This window comes from Colossoma macropomum, unplaced genomic scaffold, assembly GCF_904425465.1.
Source record: "Colossoma macropomum unplaced genomic scaffold, Colossoma_macropomum, whole genome shotgun sequence".
NCBI classification, from domain to species: Eukaryota; Metazoa; Chordata; class Actinopteri; order Characiformes; family Serrasalmidae; genus Colossoma; species Colossoma macropomum.
This window is the reverse complement of record NW_023494799.1, coordinates 36540155-36564800: the sequence shown is the minus strand read 5'-3', so window position 1 is coordinate 36564800 and position 24646 is coordinate 36540155. Positions and strand designations below refer to the sequence as shown.

General features: G+C 41.6%; 2 protein-coding genes across 4 annotated transcripts in view; one reads left to right on the top strand and one right to left on the bottom strand.

Moving 5' to 3' along the window:
* Positions 1-16187, bottom strand: part of sbf2 (SET binding factor 2) — a 151052-nt gene extending 134865 nt beyond the window's left edge. For all 3 annotated transcript variants that reach the window (XR_005008102.1, XR_005008103.1, XM_036585844.1), the window contains exon 1: positions 16029-16187. Coding sequence is in view for 1 of the 3 variants with exons in the window: in XM_036585844.1 (XP_036441737.1) it covers positions 16029-16083 (55 nt within the window). In the remaining 2 variants the exon portion in view is untranslated. The remainder of the gene's footprint in view (positions 1-16028) is intronic.
* A 4567-nt stretch (positions 16188-20754) lies between these two features.
* On the top strand, positions 20755-23523 carry adma (adrenomedullin a). The gene is made up of 4 exons (XM_036587068.1): positions 20755-20969; positions 21416-21532; positions 21635-21751; positions 22193-23523. The coding sequence occupies exons 2-4, from the start codon at positions 21429-21431 to the stop codon at positions 22488-22490; spliced, it is 519 nt and encodes a 172-aa protein (XP_036442961.1). The 5' UTR covers positions 20755-20969; positions 21416-21428; the 3' UTR covers positions 22491-23523.
* Positions 23524-24646: the final 1123 nt, after the last annotated feature.

Genomic DNA, 24646 nt, shown 5'->3' with positions numbered 1-24646 from the left:
CTTTCCGATAGGGAATGTAATCAGATATAGGCGTTTACACGGATATTATTCTTCTATTAAACAGATTATTCACAGGATTACCCACCTCGTTCAGTCGGACAGAAACTGTATTCTGAATGGCCTCAATCGGACTAGACTATTCAGACTGAGGTGAATACATGAACGTATTCTATTCTGATTGAGCTATTAGTCGGATTATTAACAGATTATTAGACTACATGTAAACGCGGCTACTGTGACTCGCTGCACCTAAAGTGACTGGGTGTTACCCTAGAAAGCAGCTAGCACTTACATTGAAAGGAAACAGGATCAGAAAAAGTTAATAAATTATATTAAATAATATGTACACATAATGTTTTATTCACTTTTACTGTGAATAAACATTGATTTGTAATGGGGCCATTAAAGGGCTGTGGTAGTGCCTTTTAAAAGGCCCCCACTGTCTCCGCTGTGTGTTATTGACTGGCAGGGTTTTTCCGCTGAATTATGGAAACACCACTAGAAAGACGGAAGATGTCTTGTTTCCAGAACCCGTGGATACTGCTCTGGAAACTGTTTGTAGTCTGAAGTTTTTCCAGCAGGGAGCTCTACTAGCACACAAGTCGCCATAAATCTGCACCAGAAGAATCTAATGAATGTGTGTGTTTGCGGTAACTTCTGTTATAACGACAGGTAAAGTAGTTTTCAAAAGATGTTGGGTTACTCAGTATCATCTTACTTAACATGCATTTTTATTAAGGATTTTCACAGAAAGTATGACAAAGCTGCAGTGGACCATGTGTATTTGCCTTGGGGGAGGTAAATTCGACAGTCACAATTTTTTTTAAACCAAAAAATATCATAACTATTTTTAGATATCACCCAGGCCCATACGACACCACACAGTCAGCCGTCATCCACCAGATAACATGGAAGAACAGCAATGACACCCTAAATCTGAATTACAGAACACAAAAACACCATATACACCGATCAGGAATGACATTATGACTTTATGACCTTGTTTCTATGCTCACTGTCCATTTTATCAGATCCACTTACTATATAGGTGCACTTTGTAGTTCCACAATTACAGACTGTAGTCCATCTGTTTCTCTGCATACTTTGTTAGCCCCCTTTTACCCTGTTCTTCAGTGGTCCGAACCCCCATGGACCCTCACAGAGCAGGTACTATTTGGGTGGTGGATCATTCTCAGCAGTAACACTGATGTGGTGGTGGTGTGTTAGTGTGTGTTGTGCTGGTACGAGTGGATCAGACACAGCAGTGCTGCTGGAGGTTTTAAACACCTCAGTGTCACTGCTGGACTGAGAATAGTCCACCAACCAAAAATATCCAGCCAACAGCGTCATGTGGGCAGCGTCCTGTGACCACTGATGAAGGACTAGAGGATGACCAACACAAACTGTGCAGCAGCAGATGAGCTATCGTCTCTGACTTCACATCTACAAGGTGGACTGACAAGGTAGGAGTGTCTAATAGAGTGGACAGAGTGTTCAAAACTCTAGCAGCACTGCTGTGTCTGATCCACTCATACCAGCGCAACACACACTAACACACCACCACCACGTCAGTGTTACTGCAGTGCTGAGAATGATCCACCACCCAAATAGTACCTGCTCTGTGAGGGTCCATGGGGGACCAATAAAATGGACAGTGAGCATAGAAAGAAGGAGGTGGTCATAATGTTATGCCTGATTGGTGTACTTAAAGATCAACTTCCAATAACATACTGTGAAAAATTCCAAGCTGGTATTTTTTCACTCTTTGCTGACACATAAAATTCACCGTACGTGAAGATCAGCATAACGGGAAACAATGCTTGCGCAATTTCTGAGAGTACTCCAGCATGTGCAAGACACATCTTATCTCATGCAACGCAATAATGTGAAACAGCTAGAAGCACATTCTTACTAGAAAAAACAACAAGTTGGACAACTTTCAAAAACTTAAGCAATATATAAAGCCTGTGGCATGAAACGATACAATAAAGGACCGAGTTGAAAAGTGAGGCAATATCTGTGGCTATTTTAGTCAAACTTATTTTCCTCTAGCACATCTCACCACACTCTGACCCAGAAACATGTCTCATAGCAGAGCACAGCACATCCGAAACTTGTCATAAGGTGTGGCCGTGCTATGCCTGGGAGCAATAAGCAAAACATACGTTTTGGAGTTTTAAATAGATCAATATGTTTGGTTATGTTACAGTGGCTTCCCCCCGACAGGCGTTTTAGTTCCCGTCTACAGTGGATCAGTTTTATCTAGGAATACGAAGAAAAGCGATGGAGAACAATGAGACATGAAGCTGTGCAGTAGGCCTGACATTCTAGCATTTCATCATGTGTGGTTTTAAAGAAGTCCAGATTGCTCATTAGTCTTTTTGCACTAAAAACACTCATTAATCTTGTTACCGTTTCTCTCAGCAGCAGTTGTTCACAGTAAATCACAGGTGGGAGAGCAGAACGTGGGTTTTGACGAGCGCTTAACGAAGAATTCTGCGTCTTTTTACGTCATCGCCACGTTAACACCTGACATGAACTGGCTCAATCCACTGACAGGTGGGATGCTGGAGACAGGTTGGCTTCTCCTTCACAATACTCCATCTAACCTTCCATGTAAGTGGGCTTTTGGAAAATTTTTTCCCTGTCAGATCCATATTTCAATACCTGGTACCACACTATATCAGTGTTACATAAAAGGCAGGGAGTTTCCACAGCTGCCCTTCCAGCATCAGGGTGCACCACATGTTCTAAAATGGAGATATACATGCAAAGGAAGATGCCACTGTTTGCATGATAAAGGGCATCAAAGATCGTGATGTCAGAAAGCCCAAATACCAGGAAGCAATCCAACGAGTGCGAGCAGAACTGGAAAAATAATCACTGGGAGAGATGTGCAGCCCCGAGATTGTTCCAAAGCACCGATGGGCCAACAAGCGCAAGCGTACACATCTATCAAAACTTAGTTCACTTCAGCTGTGGCAGGTCAGCCATGAAACTAAACAAGGTGAAAAAACAAAAGATAAGCACTTTGAAAAGTCTCCATATGCTGATTGAAGGCAGGGTTCCAAATGGAAAGTGACCATGTGTCCAATACAAATATTCAAACTCTAAGCACAGCTGACATAACCTATACTGGCACCAGGTAACCACATGTGGTCGACCACAAGTAAATCAGTTTAACCTTTCACAAGATGCAGCGACAGCCAAAAACGGAAGTACAGTACAGCGCTGACAGAATATCCTCCTACTGGGGTCACATACTGTACTAGAGTAGACGGACGAGCGATGAGTCACTTTCACCCAGCACAATCAAGCAAAACCAATACAACCCTATTTACGTACTTCAAGAGACAAAACAGATATAACGTCAGATAACGCAGCAGTGCTGAATTAACTGTATATCAGCATGGCGATGATGTTGATAGAGAGCTACAGAGGTCTACTTTAACATTAACCAGCTTGCTAAAAAATACAGCATGATTCAAAAAGATCTATCCGATTTCAAAATGATGTATTTCACTTGTGAAATCATTACAGATCAATGCAGTGAACTGTAAATGGTCCAAATGAGCATAATGTTTATTATGTAATTGTACAAGTGCTCAATATGAACCTCCTCCAGCTGTACGGACAACATCAACACCACAGTCAAATTCATCCCATACTCCATTGAGCATGTCGGAGATCATCCAGTGTTGTCGAACCAACGACGAACGCTCTGAGCTGTTGGAGCTTCACTGCCCACGAAAATCACACTGCACAGTTATGACGGATTCACTCTTATTGAAGTGGAGAACGCAGAACGCTTTCTGCTCCGGGGTCTCATCTCCTCCAGACTGAAGGGAGCCATCTTCTACTGACGTCAGAAACTCTATGACCCCCTCTTTCAATTGGAATGTGATTGGTTCCTAGGCGCCTCACGGTTGTAAAAATATGGCGCTCTGAAATCGGATTAATCTTTTTGAATCACCCTGTATTATTTCACTCCTTTTTACTCTGAAAACAGTTGATGGAGTATAAATATAGAGCATTAATAATCTGAGCAAGTTTCCCATGATTTCTGCTGTGGGTTTTTAAGCATTTTCTGTAAAGTGTCCAAATAGTTCAGATAAGTTGAAGATATAATATTTTTCCTACAAACACCTTCAGCTGAATTCCAGAGTATAAGTAAAGCATATGAACGTGGCTCTGAAACGTACACACGTCCGTGTAGCAGTTTGAAGTTTCTCCAAAGAGGGACCCATCAGCATTAAAGTCCTTTGGAAAGTCTATCTACCCAGCAGCCATCTTTGCAATTCTCCAAAGCAGCTATTTTCAGTCATACAAGACCAGATTCCCATCTCTTTGTTTGACACAAACAGTGACGTGTACAGGTTTTACTTTTTAAAATTTGTTTAAAATTAAAACTGCAAGTATGCAAGCGGAGCTGTTAACAAGGAAGCAGCAAAGGGTAGTACATGGCTCAGTGCTTAAGACAGGTCAATCTTCATTTTCCTTCGACCTCAGATTCCACTGCAAACATCACTGTCCTACAGCCCTTTATTGCCTGACCCAGATACAATGGGTGCTTGAATAGAACAAAAATGATTGCTGGCAACAGCGTTAATAGGGTTGCAATGATTATTCAACAAATTGATGAGTCTTGGATGTTGATGACGGTTATGCAAAAAGCATTTAGTCCAACTGGCTGCAATACGCTATGGGAAGCATTAGGGGAACATAACTTCTAATGTTTACTAGGGGTGGGAGTCTCTAGGCACTTCACGATTCAATTCGATTACGATTCAGAGGCTGCGATGCGACTATAAAACGATTATCGATGCATCTTTTTTCCTATACAGGATTTCCTTTTTCCTCACTGTGTGAGGACGTGGTACTTTTACAGCAAAGTATTTGTAATAATCCATAATGAATTTCCTTCCAATATCTTTTATTAATGAATCAAACGGAAGTGATGTGGCAACTGAACTGGAAGGCTCTTATTCACCGCTCTTGTCTGGAGCACATGAGACTCTGGCTGCCACTCATCTGTGATAAAATGCACTGTTAAGGTGAAATAAGATCCTGTGGCAATCGGTGTCCACGCAGCAGATTACAGCTATTCTACTGGTTTTCTTCAGTGATTCAGTAACGTTTGGTTTTGGTCTCGATCTACGTGGGGGGAGTCACTGTGTCAGTAAAGTATCTTCGAGACGGGACGCTGTATCTCGGCTCCAAAGTGTGCAACATAGTGCGAAAGCCCTGGTTCTCAACGACTGAGTACGGATGCAAATCCTAGGCAATAAATGTTGTGGCCCCCAAGGTGGTTTGATTTCTGTTAAAAGGACAAAATGACTCATTAACATTTGGGTTGCCGAACTCTCACTAGCTTTTAATGTAGTGTGCATGCCACTCACTGTCCGGGCGCTGCCCTTCTGCACTTCCAAGTTCCACCTTTCGCAATTGATTTTTGACATTTGTGAATCGATTCAGAATTGTCCACGTCCGCATCGCCATGCATCTAAGAATCGATTTTCCCCCCACTCCTAATGTTCACTGCACCACAAAAGAAGAAACTTCTGCACAGATGACACTTAGCTGGGTTCATTATAAGCCTCATTGAATCCGAATTGTTGCTCAAATCCGATCTCTCTGACAGGATGGTTCACACTCGTTTAGGTAAGTGACTCAAATCTGTCATTAATATGAACGAACCGGCGTCCTGAAATGCCCTGCATGCGCTCATCCTACTCAGTAACGTCACGTGAATGAATCGCGTGCATCATCAGCAAACAGACTAATGAGCAGAACCTATCCGATCTAGGACTGCACGTGAAAGTGACTCAGGTCGGATTTGAAAAGATCAGATTTGCGTGTCCACACAGCCCTGAAAACATCAGATCTGAGTCACATTAGGGCAAAAAATCAGATTTGTGCCACTTCAACCTGGTAATGTGAACTTAGCCTTTAATGATGGTGGCGGTGTAAAGGGGACAAAGTGAGGCTTAATGGTCGAAGGCATAATGACTCGATTAATCGACTCAAATAAAAGTCGAGAGGGTCATCAACTATAGATACACTATGAGCTGTTAAAATCACCTGTATCACCTGTGACAGAGCCAAGTGTCTCATAGAGAATATGCTGAGAAGCTTAAAATACCTGTTATTCTCATCAAATGCCCTGTACTGCGTTTGCTATTTCACTGACATGCTTCACTGGCAACTTTCCTCGCAGTCTATCAGGAGGGGAGGTAATAACACAAATGAGCATCTGTGTTTCTGCAGTCTGGACTAATATGACTGCATTTATTACAGCTAAATCCATCTCCTAAGATGATAACAGTTTGCTAAACAATACTTCAGAAAGAGAAATATGTTAAAGTATCCAAAAGTGCACTTTCCAAATAAAAACATATTAAAGTTTATGGATCCCATGAGACACTGGCTCTGCAGGATGAGGTGTACTGTTGCCATTCTTTTAATTTTTTTTTTTTTTAACGGTAAGCCTGTTTCAACTGGTTTTGGCAACAAAAAAGCTCTTTTTCTTTTTGCTGTTGGGACCTGCAAAGCTTCTTGTTTTTTTCCAAAGTGACGGACAGTGCCTGCCAAGACTATGGGAAGCACAATGTTTGTAGTACAGCTGCAACATTAACGGTGTATCGTTCAAAATTATGCCCAATGTTTCCAACTTTCATTGAAGAGTTCATGAATACCAGACACACATTCACAAACCAAGCTATGAATGTGTTTACATGCACTTAATATTCTGATAACTGCAGAAAATATGATTTGGTCAGTAATCTGATCAACATGTTTACATGCACTTGAGTAAACAGATAATGGGTAAACTCTGGGTCGACATGAGTCAGACAGTTATCAGATATCTGCTTTACAACCAGCCAATTAACTCACAGAAGAAGACGCAATGTAAATGTAATGTAAAACTCAAACTTCATGCTGCGGCTTTTTTTTTTTTAAACATTGAGCCACTTTATCTAAAAATATCAACCTACATCATCTAGAAGACGATATCATCTAGAATAATATTTAAATTATTTCGTGTTTAGTTTCAGCGCCACTCCAATAGTGTTTTGCTCCGTCTTGCGACATCCACCATCTGCTCTCGCACATTCGCAGACCGAGAAATAGAAAGAAATCAGAGTAAGGGTTTACATGCACTGAGAAATCTGATTACTGAGCTAAAATCCAGGCTCTTTATCAGATTTCTTAATCAGATTTCTAGATCGGAGGGAGGATATTTACATGACCATTTGAATAATCGGGTAACCGCAGAAATCCGAATAAGACCGTGTGCATGTATATGCGTTCCTTATTAGTTATGCCCTGAAATGTACCATTTACTGCTAATTACAGCCTGGCATAATAATAACAACAATAACAATATCACAAAATAATGAACAATGTTGACAGTATTAATTTGAGTTTTCACTGTCTGGACTGATATGATTGTACTTATTTAATCTAAATCCATCTCTTAACATGGTAACCGTCGGCTAAACACAGTATCAGAAAGATGTTGGCAAAAATACTATTCGGCACAAACTGCTGTAACTGAAAGAGATCAAAACACGTCTAAGTCAACACTCATCACTGTCACAACATCTCCGCTCATCAGCACCTTACCATCTTTCCATGATACAGGGTGTTCCAGAATTCCATCTCCTACCGTCAATAAAATCAAAACAGTAATAAAAATGCTTTGATGTGCTCTGCCAGTTCAGTTTTCCACTTTCCTGTAAAATAAGCAAACACTTCCCCGCTGAAGGGCCATTACAACTCATTCCACAAAGGCTAAGCAGTCACTGCTTGTGCGAATGTCACATAGACAATGTCTGATGGTATCAACATTGCGCTGTTGTCGGATCAAAACCTCGTTTCTCCAAAATAGTAACTTCACAGGAGAAAGAACAAAACGTATTTTACTTTTAATGTAAGTCAATGGAACCAGACATCTTTTCACGTTTATTTTGGTCCATTTATCATGAAATTTACACACAATGTGAAGGACAACAGGTATTTTCAACTTATGTCAAAAACCGAGATACATTTATTTTTTCTTCTTAATAAATGTCACTTTTCTTCTCATTGTATTATATAATTCTGTGTGTGTGTGTGTGTGTACGTGAATATATATGTATACACCAACATTTTATATATATATATATATATATATATATATATATATATATATATATATATATATATATATATATTTATGTACACACACACACACTCTACACAAACAAAGTACACAAACCTTGTACTTGAGTTAAAGTACAGATACCCAAGGTAAAATATTACTCCAGTAAAAGTAGAAGTTCCTCCCTTTAGACCTCCACTTGAATAAAAGTACTTTTGCTTCGTTTACTTATTTTAGGTGAAAATACTCCAGTGTCACTCTGATGTCTATTAAAATGATCATAAGCACAAAACACTGAAGGCAAACAATTTCCATTTGGTAGAACTGAGTGGCTCTGAAATAACCTTTTGCAAACAAGCAAATTTCGGTTTAAGATTTATTTGCATGTTAGTTACAAGTTTAAATTGTATAAAAACTTGCTTTAAAAAAGTGAGAGTTTTGCAAAAGTGTTTGTATAAATTCAGAAAAAAGAATCATGCCAGTCACAACTACATGTGTGTACATATTTCTATATTGTGGTCTGTTTACACAAAGTTAGATTAGAGTCAGGAGTTTCTTCCATCCTTTATGTATGAATAGATACTCCCAAATTTTACTCTGCTGCACTGACATTGAACAGTGTGCTTGCACTGGGTCGGTATGTCCAACAGGTCAAAACAAGCTCAAAAAGTGTGCGCTGTTCCCTGATTGGTGTGCTGCTTCGTGGTTCCTTTGTTTTGATGTTACAATTGTATGCACATATGAGCCAAAAGGAACGACAGATTTTGCATTATGTAGTGGAGTAAAAAGTAAGATGTTTGACTTTGAAATGTACTGGAGTTAGGGCTGGGCGATAAAACGATAACGATAAGTATCGCGATATAACTTTTTCTCGATAGAGAGATAAGACATGTTCGATAAATGTTCGATATAATATATGGTGTACATTCTCACACTTCCACGTTTTAGCGAAAGCCTTGGTGGCGTTTTCTGCTGCAAGGAAAGCGACACTACTCTGCTGTCGCCAGGAGAGGGCGCACTTCCGAGTTTTTCGACTTGATTAGAGCGGGAGGGGGCTGCGAGTAAAAAAAAAAGGGACGCCAAATATACTTGAGCAACGGCTGAAACGCGGAGTTATACAGTCCCTGTTTGAGTGGAGCGACCGGCGATCTGTTCTCCTGTGACCGAGTGTGAGTGACGAGGTCAGTGGTGTAACTGTACTGCCCTACAGTGAACTCACCTCTTTACTAACAACTTTAGTGGTGTTAAATCACGTCTACAGCGCCGTGTTACAGCGCGAAACCGTCACATTTTAGTATTAGTGCATTCTCGAGCAACGAAAGAGAAAGAAAGATGTGGGTTCATGTTCGAAAGTAAACTGAGGAAGCTGTGAGGCACTGGAGAGTGCGAGAGCGCTATCTTTCCAGGCTAGCTGTTTTTAGCTGCTGGCTAACTTGAAGCAGCGCTCCGGCAAAACACGGTGAATTGATGATACGGTAGATCAAACAAGACACAAAATCACCGCTTTCAGTTTAAACATACCTAAAAGGAGGACTCTGTGACTGGTGTGAGAGATTCACACTGCAGATAATGCTTTTACACAGCGAGCGTCAGATACACTGCGGTTCACCCCTTAAACTACTACGATAGCATAGAGAAACCCAGTCATCGCTAGCTGGTGTCTGAATACTGTGATCTGCTCTGACATGGATGTGGTAGGAGTGACCGCAGTGACCTACCGAACAGAGTTGACGTTGTTGAGAAACTAAAGAGTTCAGCTCTGTTGTTGGCCACTTGTTTAGCATTTGTAACGGGGTAGCCGAGCGCTCGACACCAGACAGCTAAAAACAATCTGTTTTCTTTCTTAAATCATGACTATTACAAAAATTGCAGCTCTGCTTTTCAAGCTGATAAAAACAGCTCAGAAACTTTCTCCCACTCTTCCATGACAGATTAGTGAAATGTTCCACTGTTTGCCGAGTGTTTGTCATGATCGGACCATAAGTGATAGTTTAAAACCACAATTAACCACCCAGGAGCAAAATCAGCCTTCAAACATGAAAGAAATCATGATTTGACATGTATCGCGATATGTATCGATATCGAACGATATGAATTTTGTTTATTGTGATAACGTTTTCGGCCATATCGCCCAGCTCTAACTGGAGTGAAAGTAAAAAGTCACACAAAATGGAAATACTTCAGTAAAGTACAGATACACGAAAAAACTACTTAAGTACAGCAACGAATTACATTTACTTAGTTACTGTCCACCACTACATATACACACACACACACACACACACACACACACACACACATATATATATATATATATACACACACACACACACACACACACATTTATTTATTTACTTATTTTTTAACTGTCTAAAAACAATAAAAAGACCTTAGTTTAAAACAAAAAAATGCTGTATAAGGTTTTGTTCCAAAAGCAGTGATTTATATTCAAATAAAAACAGTAAAGTCTTTGGCTATTTAAATGCACATAGTCAAACTGTTCAAATGTTTCTACACTATCCTCACTTTTCACAAGATGAGAGAGGGTAAGCCTTCACATTATCTTTAACTTTCACTTTGGGATGTTTAAATGTGTGTCATAATGGTGTCTTGGTTTATCTTTTGGTTAATGAGGTTCAGGGGTTTCCACCATCTGCCCACACGGTTTCCTCCCTGATCTTAATCTCAAGTGTCTTCATGCTTCAGGCAAGTAGGTCTGACAGAGGCGTATTCTGATAAGAGCATAACTGAATAGACTGCATACTGAAGAACCACAGAGGGAACCCATAAGGTAAACCGACAGTACTCAAAATATATTTGCAAATGAACAATGTCATCAAAGTAAATGTAGATCATAATCAAATATGGTTGACACCTTAGTAAAACGCAGGGATTCACCGATATGGGAACTGTGCGTCAATATCTTTCATACCTGCCGATTTACACCGATCAGGCACTGATCCTTGTTTCTACGCTCATTGTCCATTTTATCAGCTCCACTTACTATACTTAGTAGTGCACTTAGTAGTTCTACAGTTACAGACTGTAGTCCATCTGTTTCTCTGCATACTTTGTTAGCCCCCTTTTACCCTGTTCTTCAGTGGTCAGGACCCCCATGGACCCTCAACGAGCAGGTACTATTTGGGTGGTGGATCATCTCAGCACTGCAGTAACACTGACGTGGTGGTGGTGTGTTAGTGTGTGTTGCGCTGGTCTGAGTGGATCAGACACAGTGCTGCTGGAGTTTTAAACCCTCAGTGTCACTGCTGGACTGAGAATAGTCCACCAACCAAAAATATCCAGCCAACAGTGTCCTGTGGGCAGCGTCCTGTGACCACTGATGAAGGACTAGAGGATGACCAACACAAACTGTGCAGCAGCAGATGAGCTATCGTCTCTGACTTTACATCTACAAGGTGGACTGACAAGGTAGGAGCGTCTAATAGAGTGGACAGTGAGTGGACACAGTGTTTAAAAACTCCAGCAGCACTGCTGTGTCTGATCCTCTCGTACCAGCACAACACACACTAACACACCTCCACCACCACGTCAGTGTTACTGCAGTGCTAAGAATGACCCACCACCCAAATAGCACCTGCTCTGTGAGGGTCCATGGGGGGCCTGACCACTGAAGAACAGGGTAAAAGGGGGCTAACAAAGTATGCAGAGAAACAGATGGACTACAGTCTGTAACTGTAGAACTACAAAGTGCACCTATATAGTAAGTGGAGCTGATAAAGTGGACAATGAGCGTAATAATGTTCTGCCTGATCGGTGTATGTTAAAATGTGTAGCCCTTGCACTGTCATGAGCTCCTAAAGAAGAAGTAGTTAACTGATTACAGTGTGTTTCTTAATTGGTACGGAAGCACATGTGGTACCTTTCATATTACCGTTAATGCAGAGCTAATCATTAGGCCCACCGCAGTCATCCCACCTACTTCAGTTCACTCTGCATGCAGGAAAACTGACTCAGACAAATAGTCTGTCAGCACCTCTCAGCTGTTGGAAATACTACCCCAGCATGTCCCGAAAAATCCAGACAAAGCCAACTTCAATCATGATAAGCGCAGTTATTCTGACAAATACAAACGTAACAAATGATTTAAAAAATGGTAAAATACAAGGCCAAGACCGAGTTTTTAAAACATTTTTAAAAATTATTGAGGGAAAAATGTTATTGACAGTTTATTAATCTTGCATAACAGCAATTTTCCAGACATTTTTTGTAAAACAGTCTACGTTTTACACTGCAACGTGCAGACAAATAATTTTTTTAAAAGCAACGGCCATCTATTAAACTACACCGAGAGGACGAGCCAAGAAAACATCCCTCATCCAGCGATACAGCCAAGAGTCAAATTCTGCAAGAGCAAGCACAGAAAAATCGAAAAAAAGGGAGTCTGTTACTGAAAAGGCTCTCGCATGGCTAAATTCCCAAGAGTTTACCGCTCAATGACAATAAGATTATGTTAAAAAAAAACACAGGCACCAGCATATGGAAGCATTTTATAGCTTTCTGTTCTTAGCATATGCAGAGTTTCAGAGCCAGTCTAAAGTTACGTAATTCATTTTTCATACTTGCACTCAAATAACAGGCGTTCAGTCCTGAACACTGAGGCTCACCTTCCGCGTCAAAGGGTCACGATCTTGGTCAAATGCAAGCGGTAGACCAAATTCCACTCTTTCACTTAACAAATTGCGATTTATAGTGCAGCATGTGCCAGGGAGCAAATTTACAGCCAATAAAGGGTAACAGTACACCTACGGAGAAACATACCGAAGTGTCCAAGACTGCACTTTCGTATACCCTCCAAACACAAACATATAAAAGTTTATGGATCAATTGAGACACTGGTCTTTTGGGATAAAGGTGGATTGTTGCCATTCTTTTCTTTTCTGGTGATACGCCTGTTTCAGCTGGTTTTGGCCACCTAAAAAGCACGCTAATGAACTGCTCTTTGCACAGCACCATTGTTTACAGCTGGCATAACCTTTTATGTCTATATTAAAATATGACAGTTGTTCTGTAGTTCTTTTTCACTGTAGGAATGTGTGAAGCTTCTTGCTCATCCAAAGAGAGTAACAGTGCACGTCAATGCCACTACACTGTAAAAAGTGGCTCGTCAGATCTACTTAAAGAAAAATAACTTCAGGTGGTAACAAGTAAATGAACATTACAGGCACATTAGGGCAAGAAAATTGGATCTGCGCCACTTCAACCTGGTAATGTGAACTGCTAATCACACCCTGCCCTGATAATCACAGTAACAATATCGCAAAATAATCATTACCTCTGTTGTTCAAAACCATGCAGCTCTAATTTAGAAATGGCAGAGCAGACATAACCTGACCACTAGTCAACCCACACCTCATCACGGGCAGCCAAGTCTTTCCATTTTGTATTACAGTGAGGAAATTATATTCAGTCTTCTCACATTCAGAATGCTATGCACTTCCGGGCCTCGTTATGAACATTCCAAGCAGCACTGCGACGAGCGGATGTGGACGCTGTGCTGCTGATCGGAGTTCAAATGGCGGCAGGCAACAACGTCACTGCCGTCAATAACAGTAGATGAGAACGAGCAGGAAAAATAAACCGTGTAACTCAGAGGGGAGGAAGAGCTGCTCTCCGGGGATTTGCCTCGACAGCGACATACGACTGAAAAACCAAGAGAAAACAGGCTCTAGCTGGACGAAGCCTCGCGTCCATTTATTATCTTTCTCTAATGGTTCCGGCAGTGCTGCTATGCGAGCGAGATGCCTGAATCCAGTGCAAACTCCACAGATGCCAGGAACATTTTGTTCCCCCTGCACAAGAAAGTCATTTGTCCCTTGGCAGCATCTGCAAGCTCACGATGGGGGGACACTATTTACCTATTCATGCGAGCCACTGCCGCAACTCACACCAGGGACTCAGCTGTGTCGGGCCTTTAAGTCAGAGCTCTGGACAGAGGCCAGGACCACTGGCCCACTCACTACACTCCCAGTAAAGGCTGATCAATGTTTACCCGAAAGACGTGCCTCTCCGAGGAGCAACAGTGAAGCGATTGAGAAGACTGAGCTTCGTGCCTCACAGCAAAGGCTGAGAGGGCCATTGTCGCTTCTTTCGGTTGCTGCGCATCCCGAAGAAACAAAGCCTGAAAATGGAATCTGCAGCACTCCTTCTGCTTCTAATCCAAACCTCACACCAGATTTTCCATGAAGTGATAACAAATTGCTCCACATTATCAACAGGACTGCGGAGTCTGGAATAACAAGATGGTCATAAATACTCTACGACATGACTTGCATAACGCAGACAATAGAGTTAAGAGGAGGAGGAGTAACAGGTTTCCACAACAATCCACAGTTTGGGGCCTGTGTGTGAAAAGAAATGACGTTAGGATGTTCAGCATTCATGGAAAGCCTTGCTGTCCTACTACCATAACAAAACACCTTTCGGCACACGAGCAACATACATGCAGCTATAACTTTAACTACTTGACACAAAATTTTTGGCAAACTAAAATTTCTTTTTAAAATCTTCATAAAATGTTTAACATAGTCACATTTGTTTCAGAGAAAACAACAAACTGATGATACATTCTTCATGTGGAGAAAGCCTGGAGAAGAATTCCAACCAAACTGCACTAATGTTGCTGTAAAGCATGGATATGGGAAAATCTGGGGGCATTTTCTTAGAATGGTGCTGGCAATTGTGTGAACATTGATAGCATCATGAATTCAGATCGCATTCTGGACGCAAGGTGTGCACCAAAACTGCTTAAGAGAGAGAGAAAAAAAAAAGAAAGCTAATTGCAATTATGGAACGGTTTAAAATAAATCCCATTCAAATCCCAATCCCAAATGTCCAAATACTTTGTGGAGCCACTGTAACTATACCTAGAACACCTTCGGGTACCATGACAGGGGAATATTCCAGCTTATGATAAGCAAAAACGCAAAGCCAGCCGAGGTTTCTCTGCACCACCTGGGAGCTCAGCACCACTCCAGCACTCATAATCACGCCTGTTTCCTCTTGGTTGGGGCTGTGCATCCGCTTTCCACAACAAAGGAAGCTCTCTCTCTCTCTCCTTATTCGATCCACACTCAGCCCTTCCCATGCAGCCCAGGCTCCAGCACTGAAACCAAAGCTGGGCTTTCCCCAATCTGTTCAAGCTACATGGCCTGAACAGACAGAAAAATCAATGACACACAGATCCCTGTGCATTATCCATTAAAAAAATCAATGAGAGTACTTAACTGGACATTAACACAAACATCAACTGCCTAAGTGGCCAGACAAGTTGTCTTTTAAACAGGCATGAAGACCATTGTAAGCACATGTATCTGCACACACAGCTAGAATGCAACGTTAATTCCCAAATCAGGGCCACGTTCAGGACCTAGACTGGGATGCAGTGCCTGTTGTTATCCCTACAGTATTTAGAATAAAGGTATTAGTAGTCTGGTAGTCATTCCGTTGTCCTCTCTGAACCTCACATGCCCTGAAAAAAAACACCGAAATCAAAACCAGCCTTCCATTAAATCCTCTTGTCAGCCTCCTCACTGAGCCAAACACGTCACATGAAGAAGCTGACCGGGATACACACAAACACAGAACAGGAGAACAGGACGTGACAGGCTGCTAACTTGCCTTCCAACGGACACATTTCATTCATAATAATCATTCGAGCCTTCGCTGATACAAATTAGCCTCGTCGGGACTTTGTTTTCGTCTCACGAAGCCCCCGAAACCAGCTCTGCACAGCTCATGTTGGCTGGAACAAATCTCAGGTAGCTAGCTTAGCTCGCTAACGCTGCCAGGGCAGAGCTGACGGCCTCAACAAACCCCAACATGAACTCTCAGCTCCTGAGGGGACGAATAAGGCGCGGAAACGTACCCGTTTTTTCCTGGTCGTATCCTACGACAATGAAGTAATCAGCCAACCTTGCCATGCTTGCCTCTTTTTTCGAAATCTTCCACCACAATTCAGCATTTTTCTTTCTTCAAAAGCACAGCCATGTTTGACACAAACGTCGCCAGGGCGCATGCGCGCAATTCCAAGCTGCTCCTGCTGCTGCATGGGCGTGGGCCTGTGTGGAGTTTGTTAATGGAACCCCGGGCTGTACTATTTTTAATGGGATAGCATTTAGTCCGGGGGGCAAATAGGCTTCGCACTTTTTGTCTAGGATTTTTCTGGATTTTGTTTGTCTCTCCCGGTAACAAAAACGATCCCATTCCCGGACGCGAAAAGCATTTTCATATTAACATCTGTTATGAAGCGTAAACTGCTTATTTCTATTCAAGTCAAACCATTTGAGCAACAGAACGCGAGAGGGAGTGTGTTATCGCGAAATAACATCATGGCTGTGATTCGGTCGCAGACCATCACAGCCGTGATGTTATTGGCGATAACACACGACCTCGAGTGTTCTATCGCTTTTATACAACAGTTAAATAAATAAAGTAATAAATTAATAAACTGGGCCGTGAACGCGGCGTTTAATATGTTTTAATGTTCGCAGTTCCTTCCGCCAAATTATAGTTCCTTAACGAGCAGCTCGTTTCTACGTCAGAGTAACGAGCTCCGCCCACTCGCTGCACAGCCGGCAGTTCGTTCTCCAGCTCCACACAGACCAACTGACATTTTGGGAATGTAGTGTCGTCTCATCTTCAGAGTCTGACCAAATCGGCTGTCGGTCAAATGTGATCTTAAAAGTGTCCATTTTCTGTTTGTGGCAAAGTAAGAAGTAAAAACGTTCAAATGGCTTGAGCGTCTCCTACAGCTGTCAAAGTTGTTGCTTAGCAACGGCGTCTCAGCGGAGTGATACAGTGTTTGTGAAAAACCCGCGATGTTATGGTGAAATAACAGCGTGGCCGGAACTAACTTGTATAACTGTATTTAAAGAATGGGCATGACTGGTTCAGATTACCCTCAAAGTAGGAACCATTGTTTCAGAAAGGTGCACCTGAGAAGATTAGGTTCTGCAGTTGAACTGACATACCTTGCACTCTTAAAAAAGATGGTTCTTCAAGGGCTCTTTGGTAAAGACAATGGTTCTATGTACAGCCATGAGCACTCAAAGAACTATGTGCATTTGCATTTGGTAATGGTTATTCAGCTTGTTTGAGAATGTGTTGTGTGTGTGTGTATATATATATATACACACACAATTTGAAAATGGCTCTATATAGCACCAAAAAAGGTTCTTGTATAGTGACTAGCTTGACGCTGTAACAATATAGAACCACATACAACACATTTTCCATCATTCTGGAGAACGATTTCACCATACAAAGAACCATTTAAGCTTGCAAATCGTTCTTTGAGTGTTCAAGGTTCTTTACAGAACTTTACCAAGAACCCATGAAGAACAATTTGTATTAAGAGTTAGGCTGCATCTGAAGAGTCAGCCACCCACTGAACTTAGCAAAACAAATCACTGAATGAGTATCTAAATTGCCTAAAATGGCCAGGATTTGGCTTTGCGTTCCTCAGCCGCCCTCCTGCTCCGTGTGTCCTCTTTTTAGAAAACCAAAATATGGTCACCTTACATAAGCCCATTACCAAGTTCTTCACCAGTAGAACTGAGTATGTTAGAGGAGGGTGGATACTATACACTGCAGAGCTCTGACCTTCCAGGACCTGAGACTGGCATGTCTTAGCCTGTCATCTTTGTTTCCATATGAACAATACATCCGAGCAATATGTCTGTCATAGCTCTCTTTCCTGTCCTCTTGTTTTCTGATGCAATAGGAATGATCTACTTTATGGTTTAATAGTTGCACAACACGTTTTTTTGTCATGTAGTTTTAGGCTGGGAAGTCTAGAGGTTTTGTAGAAAAAAAAAGTTCCTGTCAAATTAACCTAACTGACAAAAGAAGCAAATTGATGTGATTGAAACAAAACAATCAGTGGTTGAACATTTGGCAGAAGGCAAAAACTGTGAGAACTCCAGCTTCTCTTTTTTTCCATTTGAAATGTTCTTAGTATTGTAGTTGTACTATAATCAGGTCAGGTAAAGATTTGTGACCGATATCTCTGAGGTCAGTGCAAGTATTTATTCTATTAAAGAGACAACTCAGATATAAAAAATGACACAATTTTCCATGCACCTTAAATGTGATCAGCCAAGAAATGTTAAGTAGTCCAAAGAAGCGTCTTTTTTAGTTCCACTACAGCTACGAGGCAAATGCAGCTAACAAGTAAAAGTTTATAGCCACCAGTTAGCATAATAAAAACATTTGCCTCAAAGTTGTGAAGTAGTCTCAAATAGACTTGCTAAAGTGGTTTCTGATGTTGTATGATATTCTGTCATCTATAAAAAATGACAAATTTTAAGCATGGCTGCTATTACCTTTTTTAGTTATGTGAACCTTTAGGTAACAGTCATGTAGGGTCAGAACCAAGTCCATTTGAGATTAATGGTTTGAGGCAAGTGTTTGATAATTTAGGTATGAAGTTAGCACAATGCGAACTGGTGACTCCAGTGCAAAATTGAATGTTGGACCTCATAGTTGTCTTGGCTGACTGATTACATTTGGGGCAAATGAACACATTATTGGCCAAACTATGAATTTAACACCACAGATTAAAGCAATTTTAATCAAACTCATCGGACATAAATGCACCACGATTGAAGATACAAAGATAATTTTCAGAGATTCCAATGTACTGATTAATAGGAACTAATCTGTATGTCACACCCTACTCAACCCCCTGAGGTAGAAGCATGTGCTTCTACCTCAATGTGACTCTGAGTCATATATTGTTTGCTAGTTATTTGAACTTCAAGGTTGAAATATGGGTTTTGAACCAAGGTAGTCTGTCCAAATCTCTAGAGTTTCTTTTGAAGCTCGCTGTTGCCTGACAAGCCCAGTCTTTTCCTCCCTTATTTGTCGCCAGCCATCATCAAAACGTGCATCCGTTGTACCGGGAATCTTGTGGCAGGGAAAAGATACTGTAGGTCTTAATTTTAGGTGTACGCATTTCCACAGAATCAAACACCCTCACGCCAAAGAAAAGACAACAAGATAACACACCTTTAATGCAGGGGGTCTCACCTGAACATCCACATTCCTTGAACATGACTAATTATTTTTCACACTCACTGCAAACTGACTTAGCAAACAATATCCATATACGGACTGAGTCACAAACAACAACCCCAATGGTGCCGTTAGGCTGTTGTGCAATCTCTCAATCAGTCCATAAAAGGATAAAGTACTGAAGTGCATAGTGAGGTCTTTTCGCATAGCATCAATTAGCATTACCAAACAGTCAACACCCGCTGCCTGTAATGTAACCCATGAGTGTCATGTTCTTTAATAAACAGCCATGTTTGTCTGTCACTAAGCAGATTAAACAATAGCAGGAAATTCCAACGGTTCTAAAATGAGTGATGCGAACAGTGTCGGCAGCTGATTGATCAGATTTGAAAGTCATACGTAATCTATTTGCATTCCAAAGGATCGATGTCTCATTTGAGCTTAACTGAGCTTTTAAATCATAGCTCTGTCACGCCTGCTTAGGTCTAATGCTCCAGTTATATTATTGCCAGGCATTTTAGACACTCAATCCGATAAATTCAAACATGTGAAGGTCAATACTGCCTGTGCAAAACATGAAGAACATAAGAAGAAATCAACACACATAGTTCAGATATAACCTCACCAGGCACAGGTCAACCGTTGCTTGGAAGGTCTGCATAACAAGACTGATAGGACCAAGTAATCCTAGCAGCATTTCTTTTGCCTTTAAAATATTCACCCCCTGGGGGCTTGTAATCGACATCTGCTTGATGACCCTCTCTGACATCGTCTTCACCCACATGTCTCTAATTTTATTTTTCTTTCAATGCAGCGAAATGTTCTTTCTGGTAATGAAGCAATTTCCCCATTTGAACACGATAGACATGGGATACGTTTAATGGCAGCTTTGCCAGTTGTGGTTTCCAGCTTAAGAGGGCTGTGGTTGACTATTTTATCAGAGATAACGCCATATCCCTGAAGCAAAGCGGAGACTTGTTCCTCTGAACGTGTCCATTAGCCTTGAAAAGATTCCAGGATACGAGACACACTGACAGTAAATGTGATGTTCTGTTTAATTGCGTTTCAGATGACTTAATCTGGGAAATGGAAGGTAGAGAAATGAGTAAAAAAAAAAAGCTGACAAAAAAGATTTTGTAAGAGTATGAAAATGATCTATCATTCACCTCACTAGCTGGTTTTGTAACCAGTATAATTAACAGGAAAAGTACATTCTGCTTATACTCCCAAAATAGTTTGAAGATGTGTTGTTTTTTGGTGTCAAAGTTAATAGTTTCAAAATTAAACACAGATTTCACGCTGTGTCCTTGTTTCAGACGGTGCTTGTGTTCATTCACTCACTTGTTTTACCCACCCAAATACTTTAGACATGAGCAATGTTACCAGCCTCTCAGAGGACTAGGACTGTTTCAGTTGTTTAGTGTAATTATGGATTTGTAGAAATTGGCTTTTTACATATGAAGTTATTCACTTTTTATAGAATTACTATAATCTGCATGTGTTTAACACAAGGAGGAGGGAAGAAAAATAGTTTTTCGTGATCATAGTGATGTTTGGTGCGGCTGCAGAGTGGAAATACTGGCTTGGTGGTGGTTGTCGGAGGGGGTGGAAAAGGGATGAGAGTGTGTCAGACAGCCCCTCCCACCTGCAGTATAAATGCCCTCGCGCTCGGTGTGTAGAGTCAGACTATTAGCCGAGTGTCACAGCTGCATTTCAGCGCAAACGGCGAGCGAAGGAGCCGCTGGATTACTGCTTCTGCACAAACTCCCGAGTGAACCGCACAGCTTCACAGGTACGGACACAGCACTCTCTCATGGGGGCTGCTCTTTGCCCTCCAGCTGATGGCTTTACTCATGCTGTTTTCTATAGGTCAGGGCTAAAATAGTGTCTCACTATAGGAAATTTAACTTGTGTGCATGTAAGTTAGAGCTAATTATCTTCCAGCATTGGCTTTTGACTTTAATCTTTATGGGCTGGGTGTTATAAGTAGAGACTCTGGCAAGCTGCAGAGAGATTAAAGCTCACCCAAGCTGTGGTCATCCCGTGTAGCCTTTGTCCTTTTTTTTCCACCTCGTCAGGGGACTGGTTGTAAGTTTACTTATTTGTACAGAGCATGACCCCAGCTTGCCATTTCAAATAAATGTATGATCAGGGCAGATAGGCTGGCTTTTGGACCTTTGTCACATGCAAGCTTTCTTTTCAAACCTGATGGAAATTTTGTTTTCATTTCTCCTACAGATATCAGACAAAAATGAACCCGATCCTTCTGTCCCTCTTCTGCTGCTGTCTGCTGATCACTGTCACACCCGGTGTGGACAGTGCAAAGCTCAACCTCAGCCAAGTTTTGAAAAGGAGGTGAGTTGAGTTGGCTTTGTTATAAATTGCCTTATTTTACAAAGGTTATGGTTTGGTTTTGTATCATATCTAATGGGTTCCATTCTTCTCTTGCTCTTGCAGTGTATGGCTTCAGAGAACGAAAAGGGATTTGAGTAGCCTGTCTGCTCTGCAGGAAGCAGATCATGGGCAGTTTGTTCGACCTGAAGACGTCAAAGACACCCTGCTTCCACATTCCAGGTAAGAAGCCGCAAATAATTTTTTATGGAGCTGTACACACCGCCTTGTTTATAACACCACAGGCTGGACAAGGAGCAGAAAACCAGGTCTATGAGTTATGAGATTTATCCAACTGATGAGATTTATGAAGGCTGGCAAGATTTTAGGAGAGATTCATCATACCTGACAAAAATTTTGGTGATATTAATTGAACCTTTTAAAGATCCTTAATCAACTTCAGGCTTATTATTAAGGTATTCATCTTAAGGCTACTACACATTATTCAGTAACAACTATGTGTAAGACATGCCTAGTATGTAAGGTATGTTACAAGAGTGATAGACCCTCTGACAGTTTGTTTAGTTGGGCTAAAGTAAACCAGGGCTATGATTTGCAAGCCAAATGCTGTGAAGGAATGTAGAGTAGGACTGACCGTCCACTCTTTCCTCTCTTCCCCCTCAGTGCTGGCCATATTGGTGTCCGGACAAAGCGTTCCAAGAGCTCCATCAACCAGTCAAAGAAGTCCGGCTGCGCCCTGGGCACCTGCACTGTGCATGACCTGGCACACCGTCTGCAGCAGTTCAACAACAAGCTGAAAATCGCCAGTGCACCCATAGAGAAGATCAGCCCGAAGGGCTACGGGAGGCGGCGCAGGTCTGTCCCGGAGAGAACGATGAGCCTGGAGCGAGAGGAGAAGGGTGGCCGGTTACGGCCCGTGTGGAGGCTGCAGAGGCTGGAGGCGCTGCTCAGGCGGACCTGAGCAGGACAGGTAGCTGCGGAACAGAATGGAGGGGGAGGGAGCGCCCCCACCAGGCTCGCCGGCCAACTCCGAAATTCTACGCATGCTTCAGACTCCTGCCAAGAGTTTCTCTGCCGCATTCCTTTCCCGAGCTGAGAGGCTGGGGAAAAAAAGCCGAGACTTGCTAGAGGAGGCATGGCCAAAGCTCAAGTGCAAAAACAACAGCTGTTCCACTAAGCACTGTGAAAGAGAGAGAGAGAGAGAGACAGAGACACAGAGAGAAAGACAGAGAGAGAAAAAGAGAGAGATGGGGGGGTGCTGTGGTCAAGCACTGGAGATGTGGTGGAGCACTCAGTGTGAGTGTCAAGATCTGTATTGATCCCCAGCACCATGGACAAGCACAAGCACCAGTCAGGAGAAGTAACCTCCTCCAGAATTCTCTGTGTCTTCTTGCTGCTCCTCAAATGGACTATTTGGTGGGATTTTGGGACTTATACACTCTCTCAGAAAAAAAAACAAACCTCTGGACTTAAAGCCATCCAATTCATCTGGTAAAGATGCACATCGATGATTCTGGGGAGATGGACTTTAAGCATAAGGCAATAAAGCTGTTTTCGGTCTCAAACCACCTTTTTGGACACTGTATGAGGGATGAATGCCTTAGATTATAGGAAAAAAATGCCTTTGCCAGTCCATAAGGATTGTACTCTACTTGAACATTATTATTTTTTTGTATAGAGATATGTGCAATCTATATGTAATGTTTTTTTATTGCCAGTATATGTATATATATGCCAAAATTGTCTAGATATTGTTATTTAATTGTTTTATATTACTTTCTACTACTTAAAGAGAGCTATTTTTGTACAGGAATAATAAATAAGGGCATTGTATGAATGTTGTTATTCATTTTGTGTCATAAATGTAATATTGTTTCAAGCTGTGGTCAAAGAATCATGTGTTTCAATGTCTGTTATAATATATTTGTAAATGCGATTTATTTTGTCATGTCAGAGTAACATTGTCATCCAATAAACCTTTTGCATAAATCAAAGCCGATGTCGTCAGGGCCTCATCTGTTCTGTACTTTATTAATCCTACAAGGTCAATTTTGCTGCCCAACCATGCCCAGTCTCACCAGCAGAGCTGGCTCACTGGGGCAGTAAGGGGCTGAGTGACTTGTCCAAGGGCACAACTAGGAATAGCCAGTCAGTCCAGGGATTTAAACCCACAACCATCCAGTTGGTGGCTCATGTTTGCTACCCCTAAGTCACAGCTGACATTATAAGGTTGAATTTGCATTGTTGGCTAAATCTCACATCAAATATTTTGAAATCAGATTTGTGCCACTTTCAAATGTGGTCCTAGATCAGACACGTATCTGTGGTCATGCAGCCATGATAAAAATGGCCAAATTTGATGCCAAAATGAGCATGTGCAGGCCTTTTCAGAGTAAAGGTTCACTAATGACAGATATGGGTCAAACACAAACACAAAGAAAGCTAAGTTCTGATCAAAAAGTGGTAAAAGACTTTTGTTACATTCCCCATTAGCCAGTCAAGGCCTAAGCTGCATTCCTCCTCTGCATGTGTCCATATGGACAGACTGGCCGAGCAGGACATCCAGTGTAACAGCATTAGACTGGAGTCTAAACTAGTCCTGGACTAGGACCAGCATTTGACAGAAGACAGGCCGTCTGTCCACAAGGATGCTGCTCTCCGAGGGAGGTGTAGGGATGGAATGTGCAGCATTCCTGCAAGATGTAGACCAAAGGCCTTTGCACCATTGAGAGAGGCACACCATAGGATGCTCCTATTAAACACATCATTACCATTCCTCTCTTAATGAGATGGAACTTCAGCTATGCAGTTTTACTGTGGCACACATGCTGTTTTAATGCAAAAGCCCAAGACCGTTCACTGGATCATGCAGTACTAGAATAAACACAGTTACAGAAAAGCAAAGGAGATGCTGACAGTTATGTGGAGCAGATAAAAAGAACTTATCTTTCTGAAAACTCAAATATGCTGTTTTTTTTTTTCTTGAGCTAGGTTCTTTGTAATCTGCAGAGTGGTTAGCCTGCTAGTATTATATAACTAACCTCACTCTTTCCTTGAAGTCCATTTGGTACTCATTATTCTAGTAATTGCAATACCAGTTTCTCTTCTCGGGTGCTT